This window comes from Solanum verrucosum, unplaced genomic scaffold (assembly GCF_900185275.1).
Source record: "Solanum verrucosum unplaced genomic scaffold, falcon-dt-bn FXZP01000080.1, whole genome shotgun sequence".
Taxonomy (NCBI): Eukaryota; Viridiplantae; Streptophyta; class Magnoliopsida; order Solanales; family Solanaceae; genus Solanum; species Solanum verrucosum.
In genome coordinates, this window is record NW_026020097.1 from 27,682 (window position 1) to 42,690 (window position 15,009).

The 15,009-nt window shown below is 36.6% G+C and overlaps 1 protein-coding gene across 1 annotated transcript in view; it reads left to right on the forward strand.

Moving 5' to 3' along the window:
- Nucleotides 1-13,910, forward strand: part of LOC125824872 (uncharacterized) — a 29,321-nt gene extending 15,411 nt beyond the window's left edge. The window contains exons 26-51 of the mRNA XM_049504223.1: nucleotides 81-186; nucleotides 304-399; nucleotides 534-686; nucleotides 3,039-3,221; nucleotides 3,305-3,534; nucleotides 3,650-3,782; nucleotides 3,978-4,103; nucleotides 4,321-4,365; nucleotides 4,748-4,825; nucleotides 4,910-5,026; nucleotides 8,068-8,194; nucleotides 8,269-8,369; nucleotides 8,480-8,617; nucleotides 9,518-9,601; nucleotides 9,885-10,031; nucleotides 10,116-10,241; nucleotides 10,331-10,378; nucleotides 10,462-10,608; nucleotides 10,681-10,742; nucleotides 11,004-11,157; nucleotides 11,257-11,448; nucleotides 11,530-11,634; nucleotides 11,782-11,916; nucleotides 12,144-12,380; nucleotides 13,439-13,540; nucleotides 13,622-13,910. Of these exons, the coding sequence (XP_049360180.1) occupies nucleotides 81-186; nucleotides 304-399; nucleotides 534-686; nucleotides 3,039-3,221; nucleotides 3,305-3,534; nucleotides 3,650-3,782; nucleotides 3,978-4,103; nucleotides 4,321-4,365; nucleotides 4,748-4,825; nucleotides 4,910-5,026; nucleotides 8,068-8,194; nucleotides 8,269-8,369; nucleotides 8,480-8,617; nucleotides 9,518-9,601; nucleotides 9,885-10,031; nucleotides 10,116-10,241; nucleotides 10,331-10,378; nucleotides 10,462-10,608; nucleotides 10,681-10,742; nucleotides 11,004-11,157; nucleotides 11,257-11,448; nucleotides 11,530-11,634; nucleotides 11,782-11,916; nucleotides 12,144-12,380; nucleotides 13,439-13,540; nucleotides 13,622-13,768 (3,319 nt within the window). The 3' untranslated portion in view covers nucleotides 13,769-13,910. The remainder of the gene's footprint in view (nucleotides 1-80; nucleotides 187-303; nucleotides 400-533; nucleotides 687-3,038; nucleotides 3,222-3,304; nucleotides 3,535-3,649; nucleotides 3,783-3,977; nucleotides 4,104-4,320; nucleotides 4,366-4,747; nucleotides 4,826-4,909; nucleotides 5,027-8,067; nucleotides 8,195-8,268; nucleotides 8,370-8,479; nucleotides 8,618-9,517; nucleotides 9,602-9,884; nucleotides 10,032-10,115; nucleotides 10,242-10,330; nucleotides 10,379-10,461; nucleotides 10,609-10,680; nucleotides 10,743-11,003; nucleotides 11,158-11,256; nucleotides 11,449-11,529; nucleotides 11,635-11,781; nucleotides 11,917-12,143; nucleotides 12,381-13,438; nucleotides 13,541-13,621) is intronic.
- The last annotated feature ends 1,099 nt before the right edge of the window (nucleotides 13,911-15,009 follow it).

Genomic DNA, 15,009 nt, shown 5'->3' on the forward strand with positions numbered 1-15,009 from the left:
CAGTTGTTGCCCCCTTGGGGGTTGGTTCATTACTTAAGATTGTATTGTAATCCTCTATCATGTTTGATACCTTTCTGCAGTGTACTTCCTATTGCTATGGATAGAGCTATCAAAGAGATAGTGTCCAGCATTGTGCAGCGCAGTGTTTCTATAGCAACTCAGACTACAAAGGAACTTGTTTTGAAGGTTTTTTCTTCTGAGACACCTCTTACATAAATTTTGACACCCCTTCGAAAAAGAAAGCAAAAAAAGAAACAGAAAAGGTCAATTGTTTTGTTACATGATTATGATGACACATGACAGGACTATGCCATGGAATCGGATGAGACCCGGATACGTAATGCTGCACATTTGATGGTCGCCAGCCTGTCTGGAAGCCTTGCTCATGTGACATGCAAGGTAGAGGAATACATTTTTACCATTCTCAGTGTCTGATTTAGACATCAGATCTTTCTGATGATATCTTGATACTGCCAAATTTCCTAATTTTTCTTCTTTTTATTGGGTACAATTGTGAATTCCTTTTGTTTTAGGAACCTTTACGTGGTTCGATATCAGGCCAGCTTCGTAATTTACTTCAGGGATTGACCATTGCAAGTGACCTCCTTGAACAAGCTCTTCAGCTTGTTACTAATGACAATCTCGATCTTGGCTGTGCCATGATTGAACAAGCAGCTACAGAGAAGGTATGTTTCTCAATCTGCCTCGTGTTACGTCTTTTGATGGCCAAATGCCATTCAGGACTCTGCATTCTTTGTCTTGTTAGGTGGTCTTTATTGTCCAATGATTGTTTGCCTCATGTCATTTGACTTCCGTTGCTTTTCTTTTCCTGTCTCACAGATTGGGCTGGTAGGTGATGTTAGTTGTTGATTGTTCCATTTAAAAAACATGGGATCGAAACTCAGTGGTTTTCCTTTCTCCACTTAAATATTAGGCTTTTGTTAGTGCCCATGTTTGAACAGAAATGTGCCTGTACCATACATCATGTTCTACGCTCTCACCACTTGACCAAAGCCCCGGGGGCACTTCTTCCACCTTTCCTTTACCTTCTAATTTCATTAGTTGTGGCTGTTGAATTTGGTAAGGATGAATCCCTTGTGTGATAATGATGATTAAGCAGAATACATTTAGAGATTGTATTGGGGCAGGGTAAATTTTTTTTTGGGGGGTGGTATGCACGGAACCTAATTTTGGAAAAAAAATGTTGTGTGGTGGGAGCAGGGGTGTTGGTTATTAAGTGCGTTTCAAGCTAACAATTCAATTTTGCATTACAGGTCAGCCAGTTCTGTTCTTTGACTTTTGAGTCTCTCGGCTTTATCTTTAATGTGAATCATGTCTGTGAAAAAATAAGAGGGTATGTGAGTGGTTCTGGTTGTTGGAAAAATTGATAGAAAGGATAAAGCTCCACGTGATCGATACAACTCTTTCGATGGAAAAGAAAAAAGATGCTTCCAAGCCCATCAGAAGCATTGATGTGATTTTGTTTATTTTTTTCTTCCATTAAAATTTCTGCAACTAGACCTGAAAGATCAGAATGTTGTGGACTTGCTACTTGTTATTGAGGATCCAATGTTAATTTTTAATGCATGTTTAGATTGCAATTAAATGAAAAAGCTTAAAAAGAGAATGCTGGATTCTAAGAAAAAATGGAAAAAAGAGAACAGAATAGGGTGGGGCTGGTTGTAAAATGTTAAGGTTGGATAGGGCTTGGATGGTTTCGCGCACACATCTATACGTGAACTATTTTTTATCGCACATACTTGGCAGTTGTAGTGATCTTAGTAAGACTAAGCTATAATGTGGATCACAAATTTTTCTTTGGAAAGCACGCTGGAAGTGCTCTTAAGCCCAAGAGTTGGGGCAAGCACTGGTACTTCGCGTAGCTTATGCAGGCCTCTACTGAAGATGGCAATATGTTGAGTTCTGCGCCTTGGCAGAAATTAACTTTAGATTAGATTCATTTGTAAGGTACATAGGCTCGATCCTTTTTTTCCTTGTTTTTAATAGGTATGTCAATGCGCTCTATATTGAAAATGGTGGCGCCAAACAAGTTTTTAGCTGGTAAAGTGATGGATTAATTGATGCTCAAACTTTATGAAAAAATATGTTGGTGACTAGGAGTTGGAACCTTATAGACACTACCTCCTATGAACGCATGCCAGTGTTCAGAGTGCGAGGATTGACACATCTAATTTCGGTGTGGATTCAAGCATCAATTTAAATCTTTTGATATCTAATTTAGATATTTTTAATGCAGAGTCTTAAACACAAATGTATTTCTTTGCTAGCCTTTTGGTGCAATATGGTCTTTGTAAATGTCGATTACATGTTAGATATATTTGGGGCTTTCACACTTTGTAACTTTTACTGCAGTGTCTTAATGCTGTTATGCCATTTATGGGAATATCATCACTTATTAAAAATAGATATTGAAGAACTTGATAAGTATTAAAAATTAATTTTTTTAATAGTTAAAATAATATAGGAAATATTTAGAGACACGGTAGGAAATTGGGATGATAGTGCCAACCCAAGATGGGATATTGGACTAATCATTATACCCGAGCCAGAATCTTAAATTTGTATCTTTGCATGAATCAGAAATCTAAAATTGTTTTTGAGGTGATACATTGTTTTTACTTTTCATAATTAAAGTGAATATTATGATTTTGCAACCCATATTATTGTTGATTATGATTGTATTCATGTTCCGCTTGCTTGTCTTTATTCGTTTCTTCAATTTTGAGCCATCACTTTATAGAGTTCATGGTTTAATTGTGCTTTGCACTTAAATCTCATGAAACTTGGTCACTTGTGCCTTTTTCAACATTGGATTGGATGTTAGACTATTTTGTGTCATGGATTTATCATGGAACTTGCTATTGTCTTTGTCTACCGTATTCTTCTAAGTGCAGCAAGTATAATCTGTATAGCCCATATATTTACAGTGCTATAATTCCCTTGAGTATGAAAATCTGATTGTACTTCTTCAGGGTCTAAGTTCACTTATCCTCTCTGTCTGGATAATGCATTTGCAGGCTATACAGACTATTGATGGAGAAATAGCTCAACAGCTGGCCATAAGGAGGAAACAGAGAGAGGGCCCCGGTGCCTCATTCTTTGATGCAAGCCCTTATACACAAGGTCATATGGGTGGGTTACCAGAAGCTCTTCGCCCTAAACCTGGCCGCTTATCCCATTCTCAGCAACGCGTTTATGAGGTGCTTGTTTCCTGTTGCTTCTTCTGTAAGAGGGTTGGCTGATTAACGTGGACACATTAACTCACCTCCGACTTGTCTCACAGGATTTCGTCCGCTTACCTTGGCAAAATCAATCAAGCCAAAGCTCAAATGCTGTGACTGCTGTTCCTTCAACTTCTTCCAGCAGTGTTGGTGTCTCCAGGGCGTATATGTCAGGAACTGGACAAATGAACTCCAACCTTTACTCGTCTGGCCTTATGAATGCAGTAATAACTGCTGTTCCGCAGCCATTGGAAATATCAGAAGAGATAGATACTTCATCTCAACTTAATAGGTCTTTTCCCTTTTCTTGTTGATGGCCTCTTCATTACTTGTCTCTTAGATACTCTTCCACAACTGACATGGTGATTTTGGATTTCTTGTTCCTATCCTCCTGTCGGTTTTATCAGTGCTTCCTCTCCCCATCTTGGGATGGGTGATAGTGTCACTTCTAGCAGTTTTGAAACGGAGGCTACTGTTGAACCATTCACATCGGTCTCAGCTCCTGAATCGCATCCAGTGGAACCATCCAGTCTTGCAAAGGTTGGTTATGGCTTTTTCCCTTTGTATGCCGTACGCTCATGTTCTTTTCCTGTGTATTGGAATGAAAAGCCCCCTAGTTTAGAGGAATGGATATTGAGGATTCAGCGAAACACTCTAGATTGGGGTGTTAGTGGTTCTAGTTGTGTATATGCATTTTGGCGATTAAACCACCTCTGTTTAAATTATTTCTTACAGGAATCGGGAGCTTCCTTACAGCCATCAAATGCAACAGCTACCTCTGAACGTGTTGGAAATAGTATCTCCGAGCCGTTGCTGACTACTGGTGATGCGTTGGATAAGTACCAGATTATCTCTGAAAAGGTTTGAGACCCATTTTTCTGTTCTTAATCTGTTTCATGTTTCTAGAAATCAAACCCACTGTGTTGATGGCTGAGGTGTGTTGCTTTCCCTACAAATTCTTGAAAACTATTGTCAGTTCTTGGTATAATTCCATCTGATTGTTTCCTGCAGATATGTTCTCATATTTGTTTCATGCCAATGTACTGTAGCTAATATATCTTGTTTGGTACTTGTACAGCTTGAAAACCTGGTGAGTGAAGAAGCTGAAGAGGCAGAAATTCAGGTATCCTCCTCAGACATTGTTTTGTGAAGAAACCTTGAATGCTGTTACATTGGGTGATTTTGCACTTACTATCCCTGTGTTCTGTACGTTAGAAGTATTCTCGGCAAAAAACTTGTTGTACTTATTTCATATGTTCATCTGGTTCGAGCCTTATGCCAAGCGAACTTGGAGAAGGTTAGAGGGGTGGGAGCATTATCCTGAGTTTCAAAGGCTGCAGTTGGTCCTAGGGTTGGCTCCATAAATTGAATCCCTATAGTTGGAACTCGGATTTTTTTTTTCATGAACTGTAAACAGGGCCTAGCACAGCCTTTGTGCTGCACATGTAATATTGTTATCATTCTCAAATAATAGAACTCCCACATGTTCACATGTTTGTTTGCAGGCACTTATTGCTGAAGTTCCGGTAATCATCCTCAAATGTATTAGTAGAGATGAGGCCGCCTTGGCAGTTGCCCAGAAGGTTAATCTTCTTCTGAATTGTATGGAAATAATCTCTAGATCATCATGATTTCATTTCTAAAGTTAAAAGTGTTCTTTTCTGCAGGCTTTCAAGGGATTGTATGAGAATGCTACAAATAGTGCACATGTTGGTGCCCATCTTGCTATTCTGTCTTCAATCCGTGATGTTAGCAAGCTTTTTGTTAAGGAGCTAACTAGTTGGGTACGGATCTGACCCCAAGCTTCTTTTTATTTTTTGTATTTATTTATTTATTTTAGTCTCCTCAGTATGTTTGGTTTGATAATTAAGTTAAGAGTGTACTTGCTCCTCTTTGTATGCAATTTGAATGCTTGCAGTCTAGTAATTACCCTATTTCTGCTGTGCTGTGTTGTGAGAAATATAGGAAAAGAATATTATTGAATTGTTGTTGTGTACATTATTACATTGAGACCCTATTTATAGACCCTAGAATACAATCCTTTACCAAGTAGGATACTATTTAGTATTCCTATTTCTATTTCTATTACTATTCCTATTCTAATAGGATTGTATAAACCTATTCCTATTCTAATAGAATTGTATAAACATATTCTTATTCTAATAGGATTGTATAAACCTATTCCTATTCTAACACTCCCCCTCAAGCTAGTGCATACAATTCATGTACCTAGCTTGTTACAAATGTAATTAACACGAGGACTGATGAGGGGCTTGGTGAAATCTGCAAGTTGATCACTCGACTTCACAAAATTGACAATCAATCTCAATGTGCTTGGTCTTCTCATGAAATACTGAATTTGATGCATAATGCCGATAAAACACAGAAGAGTGATAAAATTACAGTGTTGGAACTTTCCAAACCAAACTTGCAAAGACTGTTTCAGACCATAGAGTGACTTACGTAATCAACATACAAGGCTACTAAACTCCCCCTGAGCAACAAAATTAGGTGGTTGCTCCATATAGACTTCTTCACAATGCAACGGTCGTAAGTGCTCAAAATCTAGTGTAAAGTATATGGATCATGTTGGAATCACTAGACGAGTTGATATCAGACAAGTCACCGAAAAACTAGCCAGAACATGCTCATATGCCGGAGTATTAGATTTGATGGCTAAAAGTGGTCACAATCTAAGAAATAAAATTATATGGGTAGAGTCGGAATGATGTCACAACCCAACTAGAAAATATAAATTATATAGGATAGTTTGAATTTATGGAACGACCCCATTGAAAAAGAGAAATAATATGGGTAGGGTCAGAATGTTGGCACGACCCTACTGAAAAAGAAACGGGTAGGGTTGGAATGATGGCACAACCCTACGCAAATCAGATTTGAGGAGTCACCGGAAAGACGAATGGAACTATGCAAATCAAATCTGAGGAGTCACTGAAAAGACACATGATGCTATGCAACTCAGATATGAGAAAATAGTTCGAAAAAATCCACGGTACTGCACAAATTAAATATGAAAAGTAGTCCGAAAAGATGCACGGTGCTACACAAATAAGATATGCAAAAAAGGTAGTCACCGGAAGGATGTCACGGTGCTACACAAATTATATATGAAAAAGTAGTCACTGGAATGATGACACAGTGCTACACAAAAAAGTAGACACCAGAATGATGGCACGGTGCTACAAAAATTAAATATGAAAAAGTAGTCACCGGAATGATAGCACGGTGCTACACAAATTAGATATAAGAAAATAGTCACCGGATAGATACACGGTGACCCAACTTTGTTAACATAATCATTGGCCAGACGGGCAGCATATATGGGTGCCACCCGCCGGCAGCGGAAGCTCTTTAATTCTCTACCAAGTTTGTAGAGGCTTTGATACCATGTGAGAAATATAGGAAAAGAATATTATTGAATTGTTGTTGTGTACATTATTACATTGAGACCCTATTTATAGACCCTAGAATACAATCCTTTACCAAGTAGGATACTATTTAGTATTCCTATTTCTATTTCTATTACTATTCCTATTCTAATAGGATTGTATAAACCTATTCCTATTCTAATAGAATTGTATAAACATATTCTTATTCTAATAGGATTGTATAAACCTATTCCTATTCTAACAGTGTTTACTTGGTATAACAATGTCATCTAGTTTTGATCGTTGGAATCTAATGGTAGTTTAAAAATGAAGTTTTAGAATATGTTCTTTATTACTTTGAAAAGTTCCTTCTGCAAGCAACTCCTAGTAATTTGGAAACTCAAAGATTTGAATGTCTGCTTTGTTTCTTCTGGAAGTAATCATCTCCTTTTAGAAGTTGTAGCCACGTTTAGTTGAATGGTTCACCAGGAAAAGAAAAGTATATTCAAATGAGTTCTGCTTCTGGATAGTGATCCATAAGTTTTTTTTTTTTTGACACCAAGAATAGGAGGTTTCAACTCTAATTGTTTTCTTTTGTGGTGGCTTCTAACTGCTGCCATGGGTTGTGGGAGTAGAAGTTGGGTCCTTTAAGCACCTTTTCGATGCTTGTAAGGTTTCCAACTTAGCACCTCTCTCTGGGGTGGCAGTTTTTATTGAATAGAACTGTTACTTGTCTCAAAAAAAAGTTGGGTTCTTTAAATTTATTAAGTTCTATTATATGTTTGAAAGTGCATTACAATAAAATATGAAGGTCTGCATGACGCATCAAAATATTCTAGTTCTTACCCTACAAAATTGTTGGAAGTTGGAGTACGACAGACAGTGATGGCAATAAGCTAGGCAGGTTGATTTAATTTCTTGAAAGTATGAGGTTTCTGAAGTATGTCAAATGTTGGATGCAGCCCTTGAAAAGTGAACTTCGTTAATGCATTATATGTGTGAACTTCTCTTTAAAATGAGTTGTAAATTTATGAGATCAATACTTGCTACAATATCATGTTCCACAGTGGAAAGAATAACTATGAATCATTTTCCTCAACTTGTCATGTGATAGTGTTATGCTTGATATCACTGCATAATGGAAGGAAATGATCCATATAGGTGATAACCACTAGTCGAGGATATGCTTTTGGACTTGTTATATTATTATTAATAATATACTTTTATTTAGTATGATAATGATGAAATGAGCTTAAATGAAGAACTGGGGATTCATATAGCCGGCCCAACTTGTTTGAGACTGGTGCATAGTTGTTGTTTGTTATGCCATAGTGTTAATATTGGCCGACCCTTCCATTAAATGAATATGCAGATAAAATTGATTGTTTGGAAGTTGACCTTTTTCATCACTACGTTTGATTACTAATTTTTGGCAGGTTATTTACTCTGATGAGGAGAGGAAGTTCAACAAAGACATTACAGTTGGCTTGATTCGTAGTGAACTGCTAAACCTTGCCGAGTATAATGTGCACATGGCTAAATTACTTGATGCTGGCAGAAACAGTATGTAACTTGTCTTTCAATTCATGTTCAATTGAGTGTATAAAACACTAATTCTTTTTTTGTCTGACATGCAGAGTCTGCTACTGAATTTGCTGTATCTCTAATTCAAACACTGGTGATAAGTGATTCTAGAGTCATATCCGAGCTACAGAACCTTGTAGATGCACTTGCTAAGGTACCCGTCCTTTATCTTCTCTTTTTGCCTTACCTTTTTTACTCCCATCTTTTTCTTTTTTCTGCTCTGGTAAAGAGGTAGGTCATTACCTATATTTTATCATGGTGCAGATTGCAGCCAGACCAGGTTCTCCCGAGTCTTTACAACAACTTGTTGAGATTGCTAAGAACCCTGGTGCTAATGCTGCTGCGCTGTCTAGTGTATCTTTTGGGAAGGAGGATAGCAACAAGCAATCTAGAGACAAAAAGGTTTTTTAAATCCCTCCTTTGATAATATTGATTGTGCAATATTGAGTTGTGTACCCGCTGACTAATCATAGAAGATTACATTGGTCAGAAAATTGCCAGCTTTTGTACTTGTTAGAAAATGAACAGATCGTTTTATTTGTTTGTGTCTTCAAACAAATAATCTAAGTGTGCCCGCTGGCCCTCGAGGATTTTTCAGTTATCAAAAATATTATGATGAATAGTAGTGAAACTTACACCACAACCTGTGCATGCCACGTGCCATATTAAATTGTGTGTACCGTTTCATTTAAAAGATTAAATTGTTATAGAAGAACACTTTATTTACTTCACTATTTCTATAATATATAAAAATTTGCTTTTATGTCTTTCTAGTTTGAGATCTTGCTAAACTTCTATCTGCGAAGGAAAGAAAACTCTCCAGTAGAGAACTTTAAACAACCCCATAAAACAATATTTTGGTTACCTATATTTGCAGAACACATTCATAAGGTGGTGTAAGGCCCTTTTTTCCCTTCAATCTCGAGAAGCTTTTGTATGATTTTGCATCTATTATTTATGTAATTTTTGTATCTGTTTTAATTTCCCATCTGATTTGGAATCATGTTGTCAGTGGTTAGTATATGCTGTATATTAACAATATAATGTACTAATATGTATTTTTTGAAGTATATTACTGGGATATATGTCAAAAAAGGAAAATTACTAGGGTAGTCAATATTAGGACTTACCATAGTTAAATTGTTGAGTGAGGTCAGTTAAATGATTGTAGCAAATGGTTCAACCAACCTTTTGAACTCACCATTAGACCTGGATGAGTTGTACCCTACGATTTAAAAGTAAAAAAAGACATGTCCACCTCTGCTTTACATGCGTTTTGATTTTACGTCAATATTTGAACAGATTGCCGTGACTGCTACTGGTACCAGAGAAGATTATGGAGTTTCTGAATGTATTGAACCAGATTCTGCAAGTTTCCGCGAGCAGGTATTGCCTTTTTTGTAATGTGTTTTGTGGCTTTTGCCCAATTGGTCAAGACTTCAATATAGTTAAAATTGGAAAGAAGAAATTGTTAAAGGTTCCAGCAACTTTAATTTTTTGTTCAATGCTGCTGTCCTTTTGGAAGTTTAAGTAATTTTATAGATAATCTTAGCACTAAGCAGTCGTTTGGTTGGGGAACAAGTTATCTCGGGATTAATTATAAAGAGGTAGATTTCATCTTTTCTTCTCAGTCTCTTTCTTAAAGCTGTTGGATCATTGACATATGTAGGTCTCTATGTTGTTTGCTGAGTGGTACCGTATTTGTGAAATTCCTGGGGCGAATGATGCAACTCATGCTCATTATATCTTGCAATTAAACCAGAGTGGCCTATTAAAAGGCGATGAAACTTCAGAGCGTTTTTTCCGCAGACTCACGGTGATTTTTACCTATTCCATTAGTCAAACTCTACTGATCAATTGTTTAAGCTTTTATTGCAAGCTAATTACTTTGATAATTCAGGAACTTTCTGTTTCACATTGTCTTTCGTCTGAGGTCATGAGTTCCACAACTCAGTCTCACCAAGCACAACCACTATCATTCCTTGCAATCGATATCTATGCCAAATTAGTGTTCTCAATTTTGAAGGTTGGTATATTTTTCTGAAGAACTTTCTACTGTCCTCCCGTAAATTAGAATAGGAGTTGTTGCCTGATTTCTATGTGTCTTCTTTCTAGTTTTATCCTGTGGATCAAGGATCTAGTAAATTATTGCTGCTGCCAAAGGTATGTGAATGATCTATAACTTCTTCTTGGGTACTGCTTCTTATCTGGTCTCTTGACTTATTGCACTTCTCTTTCTTTGACAGGTTCTCGCTGTCACTGTAAGATTCATCCAGAGGGACGCTGATGAAAAGAAGATGATCTTTAATCCTAGACCATATTTTAGGCTTTTCATTAATTGGTTAGTGGATCTCAGTTCCCTGGACCCTGTTTTTGATGGTGCAAATTTTCAGGTAATTTTTTTTTTGTATATGTTCATGACTAGATCTTCAGTTACAAAACTGATCTCCACTGGGGCCTTTCAGGTTTTAACAGCTTTAGCCAATGCTTTCCATGCTCTTCAGCCCCTCAAAGTTCCAGGATTCAGGTACATTGTTTCTGGTATGGTAGAGTAACAATGTTAAGTATTGCTGCATATTCAAGACAGATAATTGTAATATACTGTACTGATAGTTCTCTCCAGATATGATAGGTATCTAATTTAGTTTGGACATTTATTTTGTTATATTAAAGATAGTACAGTGTGTTGTAATATGATTAGTTATTGGGATTTTTCTTTGTTGTGTAATCTACACTAAGGTACATTTTTGTGCTTGTCTGAGTGACTAACTTAATGAGTTGCTTTCAGCTTTGCATGGCTTGAACTTGTAAGTCACCGAAGTTTTATGCCTAAACTACTTGCTGGAAATGCTCAGAAGGGGTGGCCTTACTTTCAACGACTATTGGTGGATCTCTTCCAGTTTATGGAGCCCTTTCTGAGGAATGCTGAGCTAGGAGAACCGGTTGGTTTTGAATTTTTTTGTGTTGTTTTGTTCTTTGTGTCGTGTGTTGTTGCTTAAAACCTGGATATCAATTTATGTTCTTTCTTTTTCACCTTCTAGGTTCAGTTTCTGTATAAAGGGACTCTCAGGGTTTTGTTGGTTCTCCTCCATGATTTTCCGGAGTTCCTCTGTGACTACCATTTCAGCTTCTGTGATGTTATCCCTCCAAGCTGCATACAGATGCGAAATATAATTTTAAGTGCATTTCCTCGCAACATGAGGCTTCCTGATCCATCAACTCCCAACTTAAAGGTAATTAGTTTTGTGAATCTTATTCACATTTTTCTTTACTGTTGTCAAGTTTGACAATGAACTCTTTTTTTGTGTCTATAGATTGATCTACTCGCAGAGATTAGTCAATCCCCTCGCATTCTTTCTGAAGTTGATGCAGCTCTTAAATCAAAGCAGATGAAGGGTGATGTAGATGAATACCTGAAGGTAATCCTAACATAATCAAAATCTTGTTTCTTTGCTGTACACAGCATGTGTACAGGTTTGGGGTGAGAGGACTGGGAGAATGAATTACACTATAGTATGGCTTTTCCTGTCTGCTCATCTTGTTTATACTGTCCTGAATGATTGCAGACAAGGCAACAGGGATCTCCATTTTTGAGTGAATTGAAGCAGAAGTTACTGCTCTCTCCAAGTGAAGCCGCCAAGGCTGGGACGCGCTACAATGTACCCCTGATCAACTCCCTTGTACTCTATGTTGGAATGCAGGTAAAATCTTGATTCAACTGCTTTCTTCCCTTGTCCTTACTCGTGGAAAATTTTGTGTGCTAGTGAAATCAAAATGAGTGCTGTCATTGCATTTTAATTTATTCCAGGTTTGTATGATCTTATCATCCGCTTTTGTAAAGCTTTTCCTCTTCTGTAATTGCGTTGCATGTTTTTCTTTGGTTCATTTTCATTACCCTGTATTTATTAGATTTGGTGGGTTGCTGTAGGCTATCCAGCAGCTGCAGTCAAAAACTCCTCATGCTCAGTCGATGCCCAGTAGTGTTCCATTTGCAGTATTCTTGGTTGGTGCTGCTCTAGATGTATTCCAGACTTTGATAATGGACTTGGACACCGAGGGGCGTTACTTGTTTTTAAACGCAGTCGCTAACCAATTGCGATACCCAAATAATCACACACATTACTTCTCCTTTATTCTGCTCTACCTATTTGCGGAATCAAACCAGGTGCTCAAGTGCTTTCATTTAGATTTCCAATTTATATATGTTGTTGTCACTTGTTGATTTTTTTTTTCTTTTAATGGCTTCAATGATGATGTTCCATCTTTTGATTAGGTGGTCCTCTATATGTATTAATGCACCCGTGTCAAGTGCTCAAGTGTTTTCAATTAGTTTTCCGATTTATATTTGTGGTTGTCACTTGTTGATTTTTATTATTTTTTTGCTCTCTATTGTTTCAATGATGATGTTCATCTTGATTAGGTGGTCCTCTATATGTATTTATGCAACCGTGTCAATTACTCTTTCTGTCTCCCTCCCGTTTTATATGTCAAGGTTTGGATTAAGAGGGTTAGAGTGTTTATATATGTACACAAACTCTCCCCCTCCCCCTCTCCTTTTCTCATGGGATGGAGGTTTCAAAGTAAGAAGGCCAAAAACATTTTTGTGTGATTTTTGACATACATTTTTCATGTTTTTCAAATGAAATTACATATTTGAGAACTGAAAGTGATAGGCTACAACAGTTTAATTAATGAAAATATTCAAAAGAATATTTAAAAAAATTGTGGTTATAGAAAGTCTATTTGATTCCCTAAATAGTACAAGCATCACATAAATCTCTCTCTCTCTCTCTCTCTCACACACACACACACACAGGGAGGGCGGAGGCACATGCATCTGCATATAGCTGCAGAGCTGAACGGATGCAAAACTGAAAGACCATTTACCTGAGATCCCCTAACATCAAAAGAGATCACTCCCCCTTTCCCTAAAAAACGAGGAAAGCTTGCTCCTCTTGTTTCGCTTTTTTGTCATTAGCATGCATTATTACATTCCCAGTGAATGCGTCCCAGGATATGTTTGATTTGGTTGCATTCCCCCTCTATTGACCTTATCCTTATTTTACGTAACTGAGCGATTATTTTCTGCAATGCTGAATGAGTACTTGCTATAATTTTATTTATATTTATAATTATGAATTATGTGAAGACCAGTTAGACATTTGATTTGCTTAGTTATGTTTTGGATTGTTATAAGTTACTAATTTTACTGTAAATGGGCAGGAGATGATCCAAGAACAGATAACCAGGGTCCTATTAGAACGCCTGATTGTAAATCGACCTCATCCATGGGGTCTTCTGATCACATTCATTGAGCTGATAAAGGTATTTTGTGTATATTTATGCTGATGCAATCTTCATTCCATTTAGTGTCTTCTCAACTCAGTATTTCTTCTTGTTCAACAGAATCCAAGGTACAATTTTTGGAGTCGACCATTTACAAGATGTGCCCCAGAGATCGAGAAGCTGTTTGAATCCGTCTCAAGATCATGTGGTGGCCCTAAACCTGTGGATGAGAACGTGGTGTCAGGTGGAATATCTGATATCCATTAGATAAATTTTGTTGCCTGGTAGTTAGTACTTCTAGATTTGTAGTTTGCTGAATCTCTTTTTTCTGACCCGTTCATTGGTCGGCATAAATAATTTGAATGCTGTTGTACTGAAATAATGTGATGCTATTGTTAGTCTCGATGAATATTTGACGTAAACTTTTATTTTGATTCTATTCTGCCTTTTCATTTAGCTATATGCTTTTGAGAAGGTTTTACCAGGTTTGATTATTCTCTTTTTTGTTAACTGGTGGATTATATTTGTTAGCTATAAAATTTCAGTTTAGCTATATGCTGCACATTTTGTCCCATGAATTTTGGTGAGAATGTTGACACCAGACCATGTAAAGCTCCTACAATAGGCATTGATTACTTTTGCAGGGAAGGGCAAACCCAGTAGGATTGATTATTGAACACCAAAAGTGACAGTTTTCACCAATCGAATCCTTCCAGTATAGGACATGAAGATTAATTTACCGGTTGATATTTAGGTAAGAAATTACCTTTCACTTTAATCTCATATGGATTTTTTTAGTCTTAATTTCAGATACTCTAGAATTTCTGTGTGTTCTTGTTTTCAATAGTTCTAGTTTTCAAATATTTTATACTGGGTTTTCTGATGAATCATTTAGTATTGGAATTGGGCATGATAGATGATTGATTGTTATATTGTTATACTTTTAACTGACCCGGCTGAATGAGTTATCATGATTTTATTTTCACGATTAAACTATTTATTTATTTATTTTTTAATCTGTGTTGAACATTGAAAGATCGGATATTTATTCATTTTTGTTCAACTCGTTTTTGACTTACGATCCCAACATTTCTTTGGCCCATTTAAGTTAAATATTGCGTTTGAATATTTTATTTCCTGGAAACTAAATTAAAAAAAAACTATTCAAATGTTTCAAAAGGTAATCTGAATTTCTTAGCAAATGTGTAAATATAATATATTTGTCAAGAATGATTTTCCGTTTTACCAGATGCGATTACTTCTTAAAATTGAATATCATCGCCATTATATATTTTTACTACATCATAAATTGTTCCAAATACCTTATAATTTTTGGCTATTGGATTATTTTGTCTTTTTGACTGTGTACAATTTCATTTCGTTCTTTAAAATCTTGTACTTGAATCGTGATGTTCTCGTACTTGAATCCTGATATAAACCAATTATTAGGAATAGAGCCAAGACTAGACTAAACAATTCTCAATGCTCAACACACCAAACTCTTATAC